At 39.1% G+C, this 22,602-nt stretch overlaps 1 protein-coding gene across 1 annotated transcript in view; it reads left to right on the forward strand.

The window, feature by feature from the left end:
* The window catches only part of KIF16B (kinesin family member 16B), a 164,911-nt gene that overhangs the window by 27,723 nt on the left and 114,586 nt on the right, over positions 1-22,602 (forward strand). Inside the window, exons 8-13 of the mRNA XM_054383745.1 lie at positions 551-693; positions 2,062-2,230; positions 2,416-2,547; positions 6,001-6,176; positions 7,252-7,317; positions 10,728-10,787. Coding sequence (XP_054239720.1) covers positions 551-693; positions 2,062-2,230; positions 2,416-2,547; positions 6,001-6,176; positions 7,252-7,317; positions 10,728-10,787 — 746 coding nt within the window. The remainder of the gene's footprint in view (positions 1-550; positions 694-2,061; positions 2,231-2,415; positions 2,548-6,000; positions 6,177-7,251; positions 7,318-10,727; positions 10,788-22,602) is intronic.

Raw genomic sequence — 22,602 nt, forward strand, 5'->3', positions numbered from 1 at the left:
AAATTTCTATCTCCACTCGGTCAATTTGTATCTCTGCTCTTTCCCTGTCCTAAGATTATGATGTATTTTTATCTGTAAATATATATGTAGTTTTTATCTGTAAATTTATAGCACTTTTTAAAATTACACCAATCAATTTATATTCATTTATAATGACTTGCTTATAACAAATTTTAAAATAATGTGAAGAGGCGCAATTGGGTTTAGGAATTTGTTGGCTCTGGCTTATAAATCTTCAATATTTAGAGGGAAGGAACCTATTAAGATCTAATTGTTTAAATCTGTCCTCTGCCAGGGAAGGTTCATATCTCTTGAGGAATTATGTTTGTGTTATTGCACTAAACACTTCAGGAAGATTGCATATTTTTCTCTTTAAGTGCAAATATACAGTTTCTCCATTGTCCACACAAGGCCTCGTTCCTTTCCTTAAGTGACAACCAAGTCTGACAGCAAACACTAGCTGCAGCAGTCCTGAGGGTGATGTGAATCTTTTTTGTGAAGCAAATCAAGTGCAGGTCTGAGCATTGTGCACCACTCTGCTTTCCTTTAGATTTGTCTAAACATTTAGTGCAAAACTACGCCGATGTAGAGGAGCTTATGGACGCAGGAAACCTCAACAGAACAACTGCTGCCACTGGGATGAATGATGTCAGCAGCAGGTCGCATGCCATTTTCACAATCAACTTCACTCAGGTAGCAAAACAAGCTCCCCTGTCTTAGTATCTATTTGCATTCAAGAATTCATACAATAGTTGAAAACTGAGGTTGTCAAATAAATGAGTGATGATAAATAGATGATGATGGTGTTGTTGGGTGGTAGGGAAAGGTGAAAGTGTGAAAAGCCTGTTTTGAGAATTATAACTGTTTATCAGTGATTATAGTCTTTACATTTTATAGTGTCATATGATTACTTAAAATGCAGTTACTAGATTTTGAGGAGATAAGGGCTGGGACTTTAGGCTGAAAAATATTGACCAGTGCCAGTGTGTTTCATGATGTTGCTGTGACAGCATTGAATGAGGAGCATGTTGGGTGAGACTTTAGCCAAAGCTGAGCATTGACTACCATTTACACTGTGAAAGGTTGCTCAGCCGTATCCAAGGCTTACGAAAAAACTCTCTTCTTGGCCTCAATTGTAGATTGTACAAATGCTTTTTGTATGTTTTCTTGCTGACTCTTCATCTGTTGCTGTTGGAAACCTATTTCTATCCCTTGATTTACTGATGGAATGATGGAGAGATTTAACAAGTTTTCCTGGAGCATAGTGATCTTTTTGTGTAGATGTAGTAAACTCCTTTTCCAGTGACTCTTCATCATTGGTTTTAGGGGCCTTTTTAGATAGTCCACAGGTAACCTGCTATGTGAAAAGAAGGTAGCATAGTGTTGGTTCACTTTCCTGACAGAACTTTGCATGTCTCTCCCCCAAAACACACACACAAAATCCTATGCACCAGCTGTTCACTAACAATTAATTGCTTATTGCAAAGCTTTCAGCAGAGGATGAGAGGCAGTCAACAAAAGGTTTCCTTCTACTGTTGTATTGTAAAAGTAGAAGGAAGTTTGAAACAGGGCAATCTTCAGTTGATTTATATGAACAAAGATAAAAATGGGAGGAAGCCACAGTTAAAATCCTAGAACAAAACTGCAGTGGCTATTTGAACATGGAGGTAGGGGGAGAAATTGTGTGTGTGTGTGTGTGTGTGTGTGTGCTGTTAGTTTATTGAGAGCTAAATGTAAATATAATGTAATTGTTGAATGAATGCAGCACATGTTCACTGTGAATCATGTAAATACCAATTCACAGTTGTCAGTGCATGGGCAGAAGTGGCTAGAAAGTTGCAAATCTTACAATTTAAAGCAGTAAAGACTTGGATGGGAGTTCTGCATCAATTCAAGATCGGATGCCTCTCTGTGACACCTCTAATACATCTGTGTTCTGAAAGTGCTGTTGTAAACAAGTTCAATTTAATCATGACATGAAAAAGGCTACTAAGCTGGAGTCAGTAAAATTTCAGAGTTCTGTGGATTAACATATTTCTCTTTGTATTTTTTTTTCTTTAGGCTAAATTTGATTCTGAAATGCCATGTGAAACTGTTAGCAAGATTCACTTGGTAGATCTTGCTGGAAGTGAGAGAGCAGATGCCACTGGTGCCACAGGGGTTAGGTTAAAGGAAGGAGGCAATATTAACAAATCTCTAGTTACTCTGGGAAATGTAATTTCTGCCTTAGGTAAGTGTCCGGGTTTTGTGATTCTCTGTTTTTGGAGTTTTTTTGGTCATTAAACACCTTTCTTTTTAATTAGTCATATAAATAGTGACCTAATGCATAGATAGCGTTTTTCAAAATGAATGAAAATACATAATTGCCTTTCTTTTTTTAATTTTAATTTTTATTACTCTGCTTCCACATCACAGCGGATTTATCTCAGGAAGCAACAAACCCTCTTTCAAAGAAGAAACAAGTATTTGTGCCTTACAGAGACTCTGTGTTGACTTGGCTGCTAAAGGATAGTCTAGGAGGAAACTCTAAAACAATAATGATTGCCAGTAAGTGTTTTTAATTTTTTTTTTTTTTGTATCCTGAACAGTTCGTGCTTAGTAGGAGTGGCTGTGAATATTTAGATTCCAGATGCTATGTTGACACATAGTAATGATTTCTTTCTTTCTGAGTTTACCTATTACTCTGCAGAAGATCTCCAGCAGTAGAACTATGGAGGGACTTACTGCGTGTATCACAGAATGTTAGGGGTTGGAAGGGACCTCTAGAGATCGTTGGGTCCAACCCCCCTGCCAAAATAGGATCAGCTAGGGCACGTCACACAGGAACATGTCCAGGTTGGTGTTGAAAGGCTCCAGAGACAGAGACTCCACAACCTCTCCTGGGCAGCCTGGTCCAGTGCCCCATAACCCTCACAGTAAAGATGTTTCTCCTCAGGTTGAGGTGGAACTTGCTGTGTTCTAGGTTATAGCTGTTATTTCTCTTCCTGTTACCAAGTGCCACTGAAAAGAGCCTCTCTCCTTCCTGTTGACATCCACCCCTCAGGTATTTATAGACATTAATAAGATCCCCTCTCAGCCTTCTCTTCTCCAGCCTAAACAGTCACAGTTCTCTCAGTCTTTCTTCACAGAGAGGTGTTCAAGTCTCTTAATCATCCTTGTAGCTCTTCATTGGACTCTCTCCAGTAGATCCCTGTCTTTCTTGAGTTGGGGAGCCTAAAACTGGATACAGTATTTCAGGTGTGGTCTCACCAGGGCAGAGCAGAAGGGGAGAAGACCTAGACCTGCTGGACTCACTTTTACTCATGCACCCCAGAATACCATTGGCTTTTTTTGCCACAAGGGCACATTGCTGTCCCATAAATAACTTACTGTGCACTAGGGGGACAGTCTAGTTGCTTAGTAATATTAACAAGAGCAGGCTTGTCTTCTGAATTTAAGAGCTTCATTTTCATTGACAGACAACTGTTTAGGTATGTATATTGCTGCCTGAGTATTTGGTTACATGTGTGCCATGGCATCCAGGTAAGGTATGCACAGTCATTAGACCTTTGTTCACAGAAGTAAGGATCATCCAAATTTATGTGCCTAATTGCTAGCATTTGGTCTGTCATCTACCTCCCTGCATGTGACAGTGTAAAGCTAATCTGACCAGTTAAACTGTAAATAATAGTTCCTATTTATTCTTGAGGTTTCTCTTCATTTCAGACAGCTCTGGTCTGTGTGGCAAAACACTCAACTTGAACCTAGATAAAGGCTTGTGAGTCTCTCCACTTACACCTCTCTTCCTGGGGTTGCAGACTTTCATCTCAGTTAAAACAAAAAATCCATCTTTGTGCATCTAGGCAATACTGATGTATGAAGCAGTTTGCTTTTCAAAACTGTGTTGTTTTTTTTGTTGTTACATTAGTAGCAGAAACAACCTAGTCTCTTTTGACATTCAGTGGGGTAAGACTGTCATTTTGATTTAACCTTCTTTTCTGAATGCACAGTGTTTTACCTTTTTGTCTGTATTTAATTGTTTGTTACCAGTCATCTTACAAGCTTTCCTTTATAGTTTCCTTTTAGCATGTAGGAAGCTCTGTATGGATCACTTGGTTTAAAAACCTACCAATGCCATATATATTGTGGGTTTTCAGCAAACTGGGATGGGAATTCCATTCCTAAAAAACCCAAGGGAAGCCCAGAAGATGTTTGAGGGGAAGATTTTGGATGTTGGAGATGTAGGCTTTGAAGAAGAGAGCAGCTCTGGAATGTGTTTTACTCTTCCCTACTCAAACAAAAGGCAGGCTACCAAATGCAGTTCTCACTTGGGAATGATGGGAAAGAAGAATCCAGAGGATAAAATGCATTGGATTACCTTCTCATTATTCAGTCACTTTGTTGCAGTCAAACTCTCTGGACAGCAGTTCCTTTGTGGCATGATTTTGGAGGTGTTTTTGGAATCCATGCCACTTTTGTTGTTGCTGTTAGGCTGATCATAGTAGTACCAGAAGAGGACTTTGGTCCAGCCTCTGGTTTGTTTTTCTGGCTGTTTACACAACATTGTGCTGGCAACTTTTTTCTTGATGCTTTCTTTGAGTTACACGGTTGAGTAACTTGCTGGTGTTTGGCTTTTTTTTTTTTTTTTTTTTTCCTGGCAGAGGTATTGGGAAGAGAATTCTTAGAAACACAGTGAGCTTTCAGTGCCTGTACTAATGATTACAGTGCCCAGCTGCTTTTTCAGCTACTTGCTTGTCTGTTAATGAAGTTTCTGCTAGGCAGAGCCCTCATGGTCGATCTTTTCTTCAACAGTAACTTTACTAATAAAGTGGCTGAATTGCCTAACAGATCCTGACAAGCTGTCTGGATATGTTTGGCCTGCCTTTTCTGTAACTAAACACAAAGCAAGCAGGAAGATCATCTCAAACAATGCTTTCAGAGAAATAGATCCTATTCTGATTTGTCAGATTTCTATAGTGCATTGTAACATCCTCCCAGAAACAGAATAATTGAGTAGTGGAGAGAAGACTGTAGATAAAGTAGGAAAGTGATAGTGTGAGCCAGGGGAAGTATATTCCAATGCCAAGTGCATCTCATCTAATTCAGGGAGTCTACCACAAAGAGAATATTTATTACTGTTGAGAGAATAAAGAAGGGCAGAATATTTTGGTTACTTGATTAGTTTTTCAGGTGTTTTCATTATCTGATTCTCTGGGTCTATCTTGTTCAGTTTGTTTATTAGGATTTCTGATCCCTCATCATGTCTGCATGGTGGTGTCTTCTGTGTTTGTGCTCATCTATTAGGATGCAGTAATTATCTTTTTAATTGGGAGCATCTTGTGTATCGTTAGGAAGATTAAGTGAAGGGTAGCATGAGCACTTTCATTTAAACTGTTTTTTTCAGGTGAAGCTGCCTGTGAAAATAATACTGCTTTCTCTTGCTGTATCAGATAGGTGACAGTTCTGCATGCTGCCAGATGCCTGCAGCTCAGCAGAACAGCTATGTTTGTACATTACAGAAGCTCTACTCTTTTATTTCATATCTGCTTTTCAATTGGATGCTCTTTAACTACCCTTCAAAACTTAGATTGAACCCACTGTGCTTTTACCTGAAATGACTTTTACATTCAATGATTGCACTGATACTTATTAAATACTCAGTGTTTTCCCCACTGTCTTGTAAAAAAACTTGCAACAAAGCCTGTGAAGTATTCCTATAGGATGTTGATGCTTAGTAGGGAAGTGTTGAGTAGATTGACAGCAAGATTTCTTTACAGTGCTTGGTTGTTGGATCTGATTACTCTTATACACTGTTCTAGTATGGTGTTTACTTCAGCAGAGTGACATGAAAGCAGTGAAGCTAGTGTGAAGAACTGGAACAAGTTGTACCATACTGGTTAATAGTCTCATGTTTCTGTCTCTTCATCCACACTAAGTTTATCTGACTTTTAAAATGTAAACTGACTTTACTAAATGAAACACATGGTGCTGGATAAACTGTTTCTGATTCCATCTCCTTAGCAATTTCACCTGCTGATATCAATTATGGGGAAACTTTAAGTACACTTCGCTATGCAAATCGAGCCAAAAACATCATCAACAAGCCGACTATTAATGAGGATCCGAACGTCAAACTGATCCGTGAGCTGAGAGCTGAAATAGCCCGACTGAAAGCCCTGCTGGCTCAAGGGAATCAGGTTAGCTTTACTTGAAATTCAGGTGTAATTTTCCTGGAATTATAACATCTATTTCTAGAAGGTAACAAGATAATTATCTTTCAATTATATCGATTGAGTAAACAAGCTCTATTGAGGCTATGAATGAATCTGATTTTCCTGATTGAATCAGTTGCCATATGGCCAGTAGATTACCTCTTCTATAATGTAAGAGGGGGAAAAAATTGTCAACCCAAAGCTTCTGGCTTTCTTTTAATAGAACCAGAGCTTGATTGCCATGTGCTGTGAAACAGGTAGTTACCACAGCATAAGGAGTTTAACTATCTGCTTTCATGAGGTTTTGATTACTCCTAAACTAGAGCAGGGTGGATTTAGATTGGACATCAGGAAGAAATTCTTTACTGTGAGGGTGGTGAGACACTGGAATGGGTTGTCCAGAGAATCACAGAATCAATCAGGCTGGAAGATACCTCCAAGATCTTCAAGTCCAACCAATCACCCAATCCTATCTAATCAACTAGGCCATGACACTAAGTGCCTCATCCAGTCTTTTCTTAAACACCTCCAGGGACATCGACCCCACCACCTCCCTGGGCAGCCCATTCCAATGAGCAATCTCTCTTTCTGTGAAGAACTTCTTTCTAAGATCAAGCCTAAAGTTCCCCCTGGGCAGCTTGAGACTGTGTCCTCTTGTTCTGTTGCTGGTTGCCTGAGAGAAGAGACCAATCCCCACCTGGCTGCAATGTCCTTTCAGGTAGTGGATGCCTCATTACCAGAAGTATTGAAGACCAGGGTGGATGAGGCTTTGAGCAACTTGGTCTAGTACAAGGTGTCCCTGCCCCTGGTGGGGGTGTTGGATCTAGATGATTTTTAAGGTCCTGTTCAAATCAAGCCATTCTATGATACTCTGTTTATAATATTTCAAGGTAAAATGATGTACATTGGAGTTTAAAATAATTAATCCTAAGTAATAATAGAAAGAAACTCAGGACATGCATTTCTTTCATTTGTTTTTTGCCAGAAATTGTTTTAGGAGTGGTTTGGTTCTTTTCCCTCTTTTTTTTCTTACTGATGTTTACTTTTTTTACAATTTTAGATCGCCCTCTTGGATTCTCCAACAGCTTTAAGTATGGAAGAAAAGCTTCAGCAGAATGAAGCAAGGGTGAGTTATAATTTCATAAAGAAAATTTTAATAAGAAAAAAGGAAAGGGAAGGTGTGGATGCAATTATGTTGGCAATTTTCAGGATTTACTTTTGATACGCAACTAGATTTTCTCCCACCAAACATTGTCTTGGTGCTTTATAAAAACAAACCAAAAACCTATGTGTGACCTTATTTTCCTGCTGATGTAAGATAACATGAGAAGAAAGTCTCTTTGGTGTTTATATAACAGTTCTATTTAATGAAAATATTTCTTCCCAGGCCAGCTTGTCTTGCTGATAAAAGTATTTTTGTCAGTAGATTGGAGGGGGGGAAATAGTTAGCTCTTTTGAGTAATCAGTAGCTTGTGTGACAGAACATTTCAGTCTTTAAATCTGCTATGTGCAAATACATTGCATGCCTAATTAGCTGTCTTTTTGGGGAGGGTCTGAGATGTAGAGATCTACTTCATAGTGTGCCTCCCACTAAATTGATTTAATAATCTATCTGAGTGTAGCGTTCCAGGCATTTTAAGATGTACTTACAGGGTCCGAAAGAATATAGGTATAATGATACACTAATTTCTCTAATTTGCACCTAGTGGAAGAAGTCCCTGCCTATGGCAGGGAGGTTGGAACTAGATGGTCTTTAAGGTCCCTTCCCATCTAAACCATTCTATGAATGTATTCATATGATACCTTTGAAGAACAGGAGCTTCTTGGCTGGTTGAAATTGTAAGGCTTACACTGGTGCTGCTTAGACTTTGACACTTAGAGAATGAATGCATTGTTGCGAGAATCCTGTTTTGACCTCAATAATTGGTATGATACCTGCACTTCTCAGGACTCCCCTTGGTAATGCTAGTGTTAAAGACATGTTGAAATACTGTTCAGTGAAATAATATTTGAAAAAATAAACTTCATGACACAAATGGGTGAAATACATATTTTAGTGTGAACTACAGCTGCAAAGTAGACTCCAGGCTTCTCATTAAGCCAAGTTTCTGCTAGGAATGCATTTTTTACCTCTGTAATATGTGCAAGAATTCTTACTGTGTTGTATTCAATAACTAAATAATTCATAACGAGCATAGTCAGAGTCTTAGGTGCAAATGATTATTCTTTTTCATATTCATACTAGATTTAAAAAAAGTTTTTAGCTGAATGATAATCCTGTTTGGTATGGGTAGAGTGCTTTTACTTTTGTGCACAAGCCAAAGATTTTGTTTAAGAGTAACTGAGAAATAGAAAATGCTGACTACATGCTAATTAGAGTATGTTATTCATGCTCTGACAGTAATCACTGCTTGTCCTGCTCAGAAGAGTTGGCCCCTCTGTGTGGGGAGTGTATCGAGGATATTTTATTATCTTCTGTCAGCCTCATTAGAAGGTTATGTGATTACTATTCATGATAATTACAATTGACATAATTACTGAACATTTTTAGTGGATATGCAGTGGTTATAGCTGTTTTATAATTGAATGAGTACAACAATTAATTTGTTTATACAGATCTAAAGACTTTATCACCATATTTAAATTATCTGAGAAATGTATGGTAGCTTTCTTTAATGAGTTGATTTATCCTTATATATAAAACCAAATTGTTTCTGAGGAATAAAAATTGCCCTGGTATGGTGATAGACTTAACAAAGACCATGAAGGTTTATCATAATATTTACAATCATGATTTCTTTTATTTGTTTGCTTAATGTTTCAATTAGCAGCTCTAGGAATGATAATGATGCACTGGAAAATGTGCTTACCTTTCTTTGTTGAGACCTTGAGATACAGGTAGAGGTGCTAGAAGTTTCTTTAGTTCTCATTCATTAATTTGCAGATGGTCTGCAAAGGGCAAATAGAAATGTAGACTGCAGGTGTCAAATGTGGAGATACTTGGAGGAACTGCATTGAAGACCTTTCTTTTCTACAATGTTTTTTTATGATAAGAAATAAAGGCACATAGCTGTTTTGTTTTGGTTTTTTCCCCCAAATTTTCTGTAGCTGAAGTGAATTAAAATAATAACAAGTTGTATATATTTTAAAAAGTATTTGTATTTATTTCCTGCACATAAGGCCGGTGATTTAAAAACCAAAAGTGCAAGTGTGTGTGTCTGTACATATGGATTTCTTTAACATGATTGTGAATCCAAGTCAGACAGAGCTTTGAGGTGAATCTGCCTGAATCACTCTCTATGCATTGCTTTCTAAGAAGTCTGAAAGGCTCTGAAATGAAAAGAAGAGTTACTGACATGGAACGTGTGAAAGCTAACTTATGATATGGACAGCTTGGATGAGTAGGAAAGGCAGGACAAAACCTAAGCCTTCTGACCTCTCTGCTGGGGAAGGTTGTGGAGCAGGTATCTTCAGTGCTGTCATGCAGCACATGCTGGACAACTAGATGATCAGGTCCAGTCAGCACGGGTTGGAGAGGCATGCCCTGCTTGACTAACCTGATCTCTTTTTGTGACAAGGTGACCTGCTTAGTGGATGAGGGAAAGGTTATGGATGTGGGTGCTCTTTACCTGGACTTCTGTAAAGTATTTGACATTGTCACCTGGTGAGTGTCACCCACTCCTAGAGAAACTGGCTGCTCATGGTTTGGAGGGGGCTTCAAATCAAAGCAGATGGGTGGGTGCTTCACTGGGTAGAAAACTGGCTGGATGGCCAGGCCCAGAGAGTGGCAGTAAATGGAGTTAAATCCAGTTGGTGACCCCTTCCCTAGGGCTCGTTTTTGCAGTCAGTTCTCTTTAATATTTTTATCACTGGCCTGGACAAGAGAATTGAGTGCACCCTCAGTAAGTTTGCAGATTACATCAAGTTGGACAGGAGTGTTAATCTGCTTGAGGGTAGGAAGGCTGTGCACCGCTGGATCAACAGGCCAAGGCCAGTGGTGCTGGGTCCTGCACTTGGGTCACAAAAACCCCATGAAACACTCCAGTCTTGGGGAAGTTAAATTGCCCAGCAGAAAACGTCCTGGGTGTGTTGGTAGATCGCTGTCTGAAGATGAGTCAGGAGTGTGCCCAGGTGGCCAAGAGAGCCAACAGCATCCTGGGCTCTGTCAGAATGTGGCCAGCAGGACTATACCCAATGCTTTCCCAGTCTGTAATGCCTTTGCAAGCAGCTGCTGACTTCTGTGCTGATTTCATCCAAGTGTGTGATTTCTGATTTGCAGGAGGCTTTGCTCTGATTTGCTTTGCTGTTAATTGAAGTGGCTGTCCCTGTCCTTTGTTTCATTTTACACCATAAATAAGAATTTTGTGATTTATTTCCTTTTTGAGGGAGAGATATTGTAGGTATGGCCTCTTACTGCTCTTCTAAATGTTTAACTTCACAAAGAATTGCACAAATAATTAGTACTTCTGTGAGAATGCATTATCAAGGACTTTAGAAGAGATGTAATTTTGTTTCAATATTTGTGTTCTTTTATAGGTACAAGAACTGACCAAAGAGTGGACAAACAAGTGGAATGAAACTCAAGATATTCTGAAAGTAAGGCAAATAGACACATTTTCAGCTTGGCCTTTGAACTAGCCTTATCATTAAAAAAACTCAAAAAGTTACTCTTCCACTGTTCCAAGTTCCTTTCTTTGACATTTTTCAATAACACAAAATTTTTTCAGTCTTGTTTTACTTTCTTCCAAATAATTAGTTTCTGAGGGCTTTAAAGAGTAAATATCTAGGCACAGTGATATTTTGAGTAAGATTTAAAAGAATATTAATAAAAGTTAGCACAACTCTTTCTTTTTGTTACCATCGTGACCTCGCAGTGTGAAACAGATTGTATCTAACAAGTCTTTCAATTAGTGATATGTTTTTATTGAGTTGAAGCCCTGGGGCAGGGACAAATGGATCCCTCATCCCCTTGGTATTTGTGTTTTATCAATAACACCTTTTATGTTAACTTGGGGATCTCTGCATCTGCAGTGCAGAGTGGATAGACTGGTGCATTGGCCTGCAGGTTCACATTTCAGTCAAAAATGGCTTTTAAACCTGAAAAACAACTTTCAGCTTGAATCTTCTGCAGTAGTTCTTTGTCAGATGCATCTGGCCTAAGTATGCTCTGGAGTCCAAAGCACAGGGGTTTGTGAAGCTCATCTCTGTCACCTGGCCAGTGCGATGCTCTTCATGTGACTCTGGACAGCTTCTGGAGCAGTTAAATCCAGTGACTCCAGAGTGCTTCTGGAGCAGTTAAATCCAACCCTCTGTGGGTTTTTTTGGGTTTGGTTTTTTTTTTTTTTTTTTTTTTTTGCATGATGCAGACTGAGACTTTGGTGTTCTCTGCATGTTTTGTTTTTTTGCACTCCTACTGTCTAGTTGCACTGGTAAGGTTTTATATTTGTATTTGGCTCATGATTAAAGTTGATAGTCTTGAGGTGATGTTTTAAGAGGCTGCTTTATGATCTTGTACACACGTAAAAGCACATGTGCACACAGAGGAATAATTCCTGCAATTTCTTTTCCGTAACAGAGAGTAATATTTTGTTTTGCCAAATGTTTTAACTGTTCTGTTAGATAAAAATTTTGAAAACAGAGCTTAAGCTTTCATAACTTGCTGTATATGCTGGGGATAAACTTGCTAGGAGTTGAATTCAAGCAAGCATTTAGAAATAAGTTTTTTAATTCTCCTTGTTGCTGATCTGAAACTTAAGTTTTGTAGTTGGGGTTTTTTTTCTGTCTCACTTACTGATTTATTTTTTTAAGTTCACCACTGTGTCTTTTCTCTGACTTCAAATAAGTTGCATGGCTCCATACTTAAAAATAAAAACAAAGCACAAATAGTGTAGAGAACAGAGCAGGGCTGGTAACTACCTAGCAGATGGCGTGACAGAATGGACTGTTTAATGTCTGTCTAGATACTGAATGGGGAATTACTATTTGCATATTCTTCAGAGATGCTTTGGGTCCAGCTTTACATTGTTTTGGTGTTAATTTGTTACTTTGAAGCATCTATAGATATATATGGAACTTTATTGATCCTCTCTTTGCCTACCTCTGGATCGGGGAGTTGATTGTGACATGGAGAATTTGTGAATTTTGGTCAGTTCTGAAGGTGAACTTAATGCAGCATATGGGAAGTTTTTAAAGCTATGTATTTGAAACTCTTGCACAGAATGACAAAATTGTAGGTGATGTTAGCTGCACAATTCATTATAAGCAAGGGAAAGGTGCACTTGTGAAGTAGCTGTATTTAAAGGACTAACACAGAAGCCCTAATTCTGTTTTCTGGTACTGAGCTTTTGTTAGTTAAATCCATACAGCTTCTTTATTTTGCACATTTATATGCTGATGTTTGAATACATGAGCAGAGTTTATCTTTCACTTTGGGGTTAAAGGCAGTTGATAAAATTTTCTTGGCCACAAAAAGCTTTGAGGCTTTAATTGGTAAAATCTTTTTTTTCATGTGCTTGCTATATTTGAATGCATGTGTTGTCATTCTCCTAGAGATCTTTCATTTACTGGCATCTTATTTTTGTCATCTTCTGTGCATGTTCCAATGTCTTTCTCTAACCTTTAGTAGCCTTTATATTAATCCTTTAAAAAGATGCACTCCATTGTAGAATTCTCTGCTATTTTTTCTTCCCAACTTTCTTGTAAATTTCATCTCCCCTTTGCAGTTTTTGTAGGAATTGATTTGACTTTTAGCTTTTGCTTTTTCGATGTACATCATTTGTACCTAGCATTAAGATATTTAGATGCTCTCCCATTTTGGTTATCAGAACTTTTAGAGTTACCTTTGGTTTCATACTCCTGCTGTTTGGTTCTATTCGTGCCACTAGCTTTGCAGGGCAGAGCCCAACTGATGTCAAAGGATGCAGAGAGATCTGACATTACAGAGTCTGTTAAAGGGCAGGGTGGTTTTGGTGTGTGTGTTTATGTCTAAGTCTCATGATCAATAGTTTAACTAGTAGCTGCTTCAACTGGCTTTGTCCTGTTGGATTTAATGACACAGCCTTGCTTCCATCAATAATACTGATTCTACAGCAGCACTTTACCAGGTTGTGTAAATATGTTATTGAACACTCTTTATTTGCTCTCTTTCTTTTTATCTGCCTTTCAGTTGAGTGCTGTGTAATAGTCCATTTTTAGGCCTTTACAATAGTTGTTCCTACCTGGCAAAGAAAACTGCAAGTGTAACTTCAAATGTTAGCATCTATCATTTTTAAAATATTATTTTTGGGAGAGATTAAATACTGTTAAGTTGCCATGATGAATATATACAAACCGATACCAAACAGTTATTTTGGTACACATACTCATCTAAGCAGGGGAATGTTCTTTTTTTTTTTTTTTTTTTTTAGGAGTCTTGGCTATACCCAGTAAAGATACAAGGAAACCAAAGCTCCAAGTAATTGTGTTGCTCTTTATAAGGCACTGATTAGGGTGGCAGAAGCTAATAGATTTTGATTTTAATAATTTCCTTTCCACACTCCTTGTATACCCTAGTGAGCTCTGTCAAGAACAGTTTGTTGTTTTCTACATAAATGCTGTATTTGTCTACATTTATTTGCATTTCCAGGTAATTTTAAAACTGCAGTTGTTGAATGCTATTTAAGCACCATTATCTCAGTTCTTCTGCCTGTAAGGCTGGATATTCATTACTGTTTTTGTATTTTATGCCTTTTTGTTGCCTACTGTTAAGATTGTCTGGTTTGTCTCCTTTTCCTCTCCTCACTTGTTATGTGTTCTGCTCCTGTACCTTGCCCTTGGGTGAATATTTGTTTTCTGCATCCTTTCATGTCTTTATTTTAACAACCTCAGCCCTCAGGTGGAAAGTGCTCTCAATTAACACCTGCTACTCTCACATGAAACTCTGATGTGTACTAAATCCATGGTTTGATGGCTGTAGGGTAGAGAATTTGTGCAAGCTCTTGGGGTCTGAAGAACCCAAGAACTTTTAGAACATTGCATCTTTAACAGAGGTAATAGGCCATTAACCATGGCATGCCCTTCTCCAAGAACCAGTACTTGCACCACTTCCCTATTAATTGCCTTTGATAACCAACAAATCTTGTGGGTTTTGGACCTATTCCGTAGTAAGATTGTTAGACCATTAGGAACCTAATGCGTAATGATGTTGTCCTGGGTCACTAACAAATGACGGTTGGTTTATTTTTTAAATTTAATTTTATATCCTTTAATTTATTTTTATTTTATTTTTCTATCCAGTGAACAAAGAGCACATTTTGGTATTTGTAATTATTTATCACAGAAACATTCAAGTTGGAAAAGACCCTCAGGATCACCAAGTCCAACCAATAACCCTACTCTACAAGGTTCACCCCTAAACCATATCCCCAAGCACCACAGCCAAATGACCTTTTAAACACATCCAGGGGCGGTGACTCAACCACCTTCTTGGGTAGCACATTCCAATACCTGACCACTTTTTACATGAAAAAATGTTTCCTAATGTCCAGTCTACCAGTTGTAGCTTGAGGCCATTCCCTCTTGTTTTATCACTAATTACTTGGGAGAAGAGACCAGCACCAGCCTCTCTGCAATATCCTTTCAGGTCATTGTAGAGAGTAATGAGGTCTCCCCTCAGCCTCCTCTTCAAACTAACCATCCCCAGCTCCTTCAGTCACTCTTCATAAGATTTATTCTCCAGGCCCTTCACCAGCTTTGTTGCCCTCCTCTGCACTGGCTCCAGCACCTCAACATCTCTCTTGTACTGCAGTGCCAAAAACTGAGCACAATACTCAAGATGTGGCCTCACCAGAGCTGAGTATAAGGGCACAATCACTTCCCTACTCCTGCTGGACACGGCATTTCTAATACAAGCTAGGATCTGATCATTTTACCCTTGGGTAAATTTGGTATTGGAAAATTGCCACAATGAAGTTTTAACAAAAGACTTCAATCTGGGCTTTAACCCTGCCATTGAAAAAGTACATGTGAGACCTTTTCAAAGACTTTGGAACCTGCCTTTGGAACAGAGATTCTAAAAAGTTTGTATTTACAGCTTGAACAGAAAAAGAGTTACTAGAATGGTGAGCATCATATACAAACTGATGTGTGCATGATCCTTTCTTTGAAATGTTCCTTTTTCAGCTTCGGCATATGTGGTTATTTGTGTATTTGGCAGGAGCAACACTCCTTTCTAAGGGTGTTTTTCAAATTTCACTAAGTGAGTAATTTTTGTAAAATTTTTGCTAGTTAGACATGTTGGTATTGCATTTTGGTTAGGATGTCTGTTGTTGGCTGTGTTTGAAGCATGACTGTTCTTTTAATGGGAGACTTAAATCCGCACTTTGATATTCTTTCACCACGAGCCGGCAATGTGCTCTTATGGCCAAGGTGGCCAATGCCATTCTGGGCTGTAATAGAAAGGGGTGTGGTGAGTAGATCGAGAGAGATTCTCCTCCCCCTCTACTCTGCCCTGGTGAGGTTGCATCTGGAATATTGTGTCCAGTTCTGGGCCCCTCAGTTCAAGAAAGACCTCAGGGAACTGCTTGAAAGAGTCCAGCACAGAGCCACAAAAATGGTTGAGGGAGTGGAACACCTTCCTTGTGAGGAGGGACTGAGGGAGCTGGGGCTCTTCAGCTTGGAGGAGACCAAGGGGTGACCTCATTAATGTTTATAAGTATGTAAAGGGTGAGTGTCAAGAGGATGGAGTCAGGCTCTTCCTGGTGATGCCCAATGATAGGACAAGGGGCAATGGGTGGAAGTTGGGACATAGGAAGTTCCATGGAAACATGAGGAGAAATTTTTTTCACGGTGAGGGTGACAGAACACTGGAACAGGCTGCTCAGGGGGATTGTGGAGTCTCTCTCTGGAGATATTCAAGACCCACCTGGATGCTTTCCAGTGTGTTCTAGCATAGGTGATCCTGCTATGGCAGGGGGGTGGACTGGATGATCTTTCGAGGTCCCTTCCAGTCCCTAACAATTTGTGATGCTGTGATTTGAACAAATCTTACTTGTTACTTTATTGCTTCTTCCATTTGTAATCTGTATTAGACAAAACTCATTGTGTGTTTTCAGATTTTGTTTCCTTTCTAGGGACTATCTTCTGCTTGAATTTTCTTTAAGAAAATGGTTTAAAAATCACTGCAAAATTAAAACAGGATTGCATATATATATGGAGCTCGCAAAGATAATTTTAAGTCAGATGTTACTGTTGGATTTGTTTTGTTTTAGAAATGTTGGTAGACTAAATAAAATAACAACTCTGTTCACAGGGGTGATTGCTTTCTCAGCAATCGTTTGCCCTCTAACAATTATATTTGTACATTTATCAATGTATGGAAAAGGAAAATGCACATTTGCAGTAAATTGTCTCAACCTAATGTGTTAGGCTTGATAGGGTTCACGTCAGCTGGATTGTGAGTGTTGTGCAGAAGACAAGATGCTAAGCAAGTTTTAGAAGACCTGATGTTAATTATTCTTGTTTATCTGTCAGAAATCATGCAATAAATGATAGTAGCTTCCCTTCCTCTAGGAGCCTGTTTAAATGTGGTTTTGGTTTCCTGCGCTAGATGTCACTGCAGATACAAAAATCAGGTTCCTTCTGCATGTTTAATTCAGATCTAATTCAGATCTTCTAAGGCAAAATAATCAGCAGTATCTCGACTTCCGTTGCTAAAATAAATTTATGAGAATGCCAAAATGTTGTTAGGAGCAAGTCTTGAATAACCTGAGTAACTGTTTTGACAGAGATGCTTCCGAACAACAATTGAGAGCTGGGATGTACTGTGAAGTGATTATGTACACTCAAAATTTTTGCAGTTATTTGGCTGTATGTTTTTTACAGCTCTCCTATGCAAACGACTGTCTATCTAGAATGGCTGACAAATCACTTCAGCCAAAGCCTTTAAAACATATTAATTTTGTTATATTTGTTGTAGCTCTGTTATTTTAAGGATATAAAGGAACAGCTTCTGGGAGAGCTGGTATCTTTTATTTGACCAGGTAATATCATTGAGAAAACAGGCTTTTTACACCCACAGATCTTTCAGCAGGCCATGTCTGCTATTTGCTTTCTCTTTTGATGGATGTTGCAGTTGAAAAGCCAGTATCAATCATGTGCAGCTTCTCTTTATAACTTCCCTTTAACAGTTTTATCTTCGTTAATCACTTCTGTAGATCTGTAATTGAGTTTCAATACATTAAAATGTAATAAGTTTACTGAGTGGTTTTTTCCCATCTTTTTTTTGAGGAAGTTGTCTGACAACAGGGGAATGTTTTCTGTTCTCAGTCCTTGTACAGTCTTTACCCACAGCTCCTGCGTCCTGAGCAATGACAAGGAATATCTAGTTTAGCTCTCTGTTTTACTAGGGTTTGTTTAGTAATACCTGGCCTTGGGCAAGTGTAGCAATTACTGGCAGTGGTTGTAGTCCATAATGTCATCTCTTCTGGTCAGAAGATTTAAAGTTGGGATAAATTGTCATTGCTAAATGTCATATAGTTTCCCTCCTTCAAAGCATCTACAGATGGGCTTGTTGTTCTTTGTGGACTAGTTCAGAATCAGAGATGTGAAAACATAACATTATATCTTCCCCATCCTTTCGTTAAGATAAAATCAATGTATTTTCGTTCCAGGATCTTTATCCCTTTATCCTATTGGCCAGCACACAGATTCCTGCTTGGGAATTTGAGTTTGGACTGAGGTTGTCCAAATGTGATTCGTTTTGCCATAAATAGACATTGTTTTTTATACTATATTACTCATCAGAGGCCATTATTAAATGGTGGTTATTACTTACCTGTTCATCTTCCTTGCATCAGCCTGCTAAGTACGCTCAGCTCAATGCAAACTCAGAAGAAAAAAAATACAGTGGAGATGATTGCTATGAAAGCAAGCAAGCAAACAAACTTTTTCAAGGTTTGTATGATTGTTCTGAGATACGCATTGGGTTTCCTTCGGGAGTGCGGCTCTCATTGCTCTTCACTCACAAATGATTTCTTTTTTTCTTAAGTGCTTTCTCTGTTCTCAGCATTGGCTTGCTGTTTCAGAGGAAGAAAGAATACTAAATTGGGAACTGGTGCTGCTGATCTACTGTAGCCCTTTTCCTAATAGCAACACTATTGAAAGGGTCCCCAGCCACCTGGGGAATGCTGAGTGCAGCAGTCAAAAGTAGATTTCAAAAGAAATAGTTGTCTGATTTTATGTCTGTCTGCCACCTGTGTTCATCTTATTCAGAAACCTCCTTCTCTCTCTTCCAGCCTCTTGAGCTGCTTGTGATGGCTCTGCAGTGGATTGACCAGTTCTAACTATCAGCTTCCTCTAGGAAGTTGAATCAAGGGATGCCTAATGCTACTAATTGTGTTTTTATTTCAGTTTAAAATGGTTTTCCCATTTTAAGCCACCTGGACTATTAGAGAAACATTGTAGGGGTCTACCATTTCTGAGCTTACCAACCACAGATGAAGGCAGGGCTGAATAATTTGGTTGATTCAGGCTGTGCACTCCAAAGGAGGCCCTCTGGTTTCTAGAAATAAGCATACTCCCAAGTATTTGCTGCCATTCTCCTTACAACTGGGGCCCTGAATTTGTAGATTATCCAGGCCATGCTTAGCTTTAATCCATCCCTAGGGCTTATAGGTGGTTTTCAAATGAAAGGGAGTCAGACAGAGTGGGTTGCTTTTGAAATCCTTTCTACAGCTCAGATGCAACTTGTTCAACAATTCCTCCTGGGCATTTGATCTGCTTTTCTATTAATTTTCTTGTCTCAGGATGGAGAGCTAAATTGAAAGCAGTGGAAGCTCCTGATTTAGCCTGTAGAAAAAAGGGGAAGAAAATACACCCTGAACGATGTTTCTTCTAAAGGGTCAGCAGAGAAGTAGTGAGAAGGAGAAAAGAAAAATGTAAATTTCTCATTAGATTTGGTTATGGGAGGGTAAAGAAGCATTCCAACATCAACATTTCAGGCAAGAACATAAATTTATCTTGAGTCACTTACAAAGGAACTGTTTCTAATTGCACTGTGCATTGGATATGAATTACTGGAACTATTTTATTCTGCTCATGTCTTTAGCAGTATATTAGTTCAGGAGTGCATGATTCTGGTTGCTTTGAGTCCATGGTACTGTTGTGCACCTGACAGGGTCTTAATTGGCAACTCAGCAGAGTCTTGAGTTACATAGCCATACTGCAGGAGAAGTGCTGCTGGAGTCATGTGCTTGTTCTTTATTCTTCCCAACTACAGAGATGATATTTTTAAGACATCTCTTAGTGGATTTCGTTAAACACAGATGGCAGCATGCATCTGACACTGTTGCCATCAGGCTGTGTTCCTAAACAAAGGAAAAGGCAGGTCCAGTTTCTGGCTGCCATGTGTCTCTGCAGGTTCATTCACTCTATAGCTCCGTAGCTGTGCTATGAGGAACAAGAGTGTGCCAGAAACCAGGCCTATACATCTTCCTTTACAAAACACTTTCATAGATTAGTTTGGATTGGAAGGGACCTTAAAGAGCATCTAGTTCCACTGCTGCTTCCATGGGCTGGGACACCCTCTGCTGGACCATATAGTTCAATACCTCATCCAACCTGGCCTTGAATATCTCCAGAGAGGGGCATCCATCATCTCCCTGGGCAACCTGTTCCAGTGTCTCGCCACCCTCACTGTAAAGAATTTCCTTCTAATATCCAGTCTCAATCTCCCCTCCCTGAGCTTCAATCCAGCTCACCCTTCTAAAAGGTCTCTTCCCAGCTTTCTTAGTCCTGAAGCCTCTTTTTACCTCCTTGATTATTGTTGCTTACTAGTATGCACAGTCCTACTCTTTTCTTCAGTTTCTTCCCATAGCAGGGGTTACATGTTGGCCCCGAGAGAGGGGACTCGGAGATTTAAAGTAATCTATTGCTTTAGATTCATCTCTACAGAAGTAAGGATGAATTTATGGGTAAATAATAAACAAAACAGAACTCTAGATGCAGGAAATACTTCTTAATTCGCCTGTCCCCCAAGAAACACACAAAAAATGAAATAGCTTTTAAAATTAATAAATGTATTAGCTCTGAGACTAGACTTTTTTTTTTCCCCCTCCACAATTCCATGACTCATTCATCATCCAGATATAGCAACAAATAAGGTAGGAGTCCTGTGGATAATTGTCTAGTTCGCTGCATTCTCTTGATTCATTCCCAGAGTACAGTCTATGGAATGAATTATTCACAGGCCCTGTAGAAAATATATGGTATGTAATTAAAGACTGTATTGTAATGCATAGGGAAGAGGAGGATGAATTAGGATAGCCTATTTCTTTCTCTTTTGGCCAGGCCCTCTCCCAATTGAGATACCAGCATGAAGAACAGAGAGGGCAGAGTTTCTGTTTCTTAGCTGGAAGGTATAGTACCTCCTGCTAGGAAGGATCACTAATGGCAAGAAAAATCTTGTTCTCTACCCTGAATATCAGTGCTGCAGTACATAGATTCACTTTTCGTTTGAGACTAATGTATGCTCAGTGTAGTCACACATAGAAAGCTGTGAAAAGGTTGAAGCCTGCTCCACTTCAGACGCAGTAAAATGCCGTGCATACCTCATTTTTAGAAACAGAAGAATAGTTTTCCCTTAAACCCAAGCTAGTGAGGGCAGAAACCATCCTTCGGTATGGAAAATGGCAGCTTTGATGTTTGAAGCTTGGTAAGCCACTGGAAAATAGGATTTTACAGGCTAGTGTCCAGGAAGCTTGAGCAGTCAAGCAGGCACCCCTACTTACAATTAGCCAAATCCTGCAGTACTGTTGAGGGAATTTTTCTCAGATGTCAGTAGTAGGTCTGTCTGTACAAGGTGTAAAGTGTCAAGGAGTAGGCATTTCAACTTAAGTTTGTCCTTGTAATTCTGGGAATGAGGGTCAAATTTCCTGAAAACTGACTTTGAATTTGCTGAGGCTTCTGATGGGAATCCTTGCAGCACGTTGTGTAGTGATGCTTTGGGGGACCAATACAGTGCCTTAACAGACAGCTGCATGTCAGCAATGAACACCCACCCATCAGTTCCGAGGGAGAAGGGGAGCAGTGCAAAATGGAGAAGGTAAGCTGACCTCATGAGACTTAAGAACTGCACCTGTAATTCCCTTATTCTTTAAAGGAATAGCATGGTTAATATTCCATCATTTTAGCTTAGCAGTTGCATCTGCCTTTTTCACTGACAGTTCATTTCAGAGAGCTATTGATGCCTGTGTGGGCTGCTGCTGGAGCACCTGCACTTTCACAGTAAGCTGTTCACAACAAAACTGCTTTTTTCTGATCCCAGTTGTTGCAGACTCTTTAATGGCTTTTACTGATTGATGAGGCTGGTGTGGTCTAACGCTCAAGGAGGTAAGGAAAAATCTGATTAAAAAGTTTCCTCTCAGTTGTGGTTTTCTTTGTGGCTTTGAATAGTAGAAGTTTCTCCCTCCTGTGAAATGTATTAATTGTATTAAACTTTTTTGTTTTCATTTTACTGCAACCGACTCTGGCAGCCAGCAGAATGATGTTGGGTTTGTCCCATTGACTAGGAGGAGATCTACGAAGGATTTGTGCCTTCTCTAACATACGTGTGCATGAGGGATTCAATATCTCCTTTCATAATTGTTGATTATATAACTAACTTCTGCTTACAAAGGAAGAGCATACTTAGTATTTTCAAAAGCATTGTATTGAAGTCTTAGGATGGTACAGTGTGTGGCTTTGTCACATCCACAGATTCGTGTATTGGTGCGTTCTGTATCTCCTCCTCTCTTCCCCTGTTCTCCCAAACAGCACTTCTGTTGCTGTGGCTGATGATTCAAAGTTTGTTTTGTTGTTCCAGAAACCATACAATCAATAAGCTGAAGGTAGTAAAACATAGAACAGAAATTTGATATTGTATATACAACTTTCTAGAATACAAAGGAAGCTTGTTTAGCAGACACCTGCTAGGAGAGGAGCAGCTTCGCTGATACTAAACAGCTTTTCCTAGTTAATGTGTAGGCTGTCACTTTAATGGGAATCTCAAATATTTCAAAGTTGTTTTCTTGGAATAGATTTTTTTTTTCCCCCCTGGAATTGCCTTGTCAATCACAATTAGTTACAATTGAATTTCTTTCAGCTGCTTTCTCAGTGTTTTGTCTTGGCTGATCTTTGTGATAAGTGTTTTGTAAGGGAGCCAGCCTACAAAGCAAGAAGGGTAGCCATGTAACCAGTTCCCATCCAAAGCACAAGCTAAAAAGTCATCTCTGCTTCTGCCTTCATCTTTTAAGGAATTACTACTAGTAAGCCCAAACCAGATTTCGCAATCTTTTGAAATCCCTCTTTCTCCTTTCCTACCTCTTGCTCCTCTCATCCATATAATCAATGCTTTGCCGCGGGAGTAATCCTTATTCCTCTTCTAATTCTTTAAGTA

The sequence above is a fragment of the Indicator indicator genome, chromosome 9 (genome assembly GCF_027791375.1).
Source record: "Indicator indicator isolate 239-I01 chromosome 9, UM_Iind_1.1, whole genome shotgun sequence".
Taxonomy (NCBI): domain Eukaryota; kingdom Metazoa; phylum Chordata; class Aves; order Piciformes; family Indicatoridae; genus Indicator; species Indicator indicator.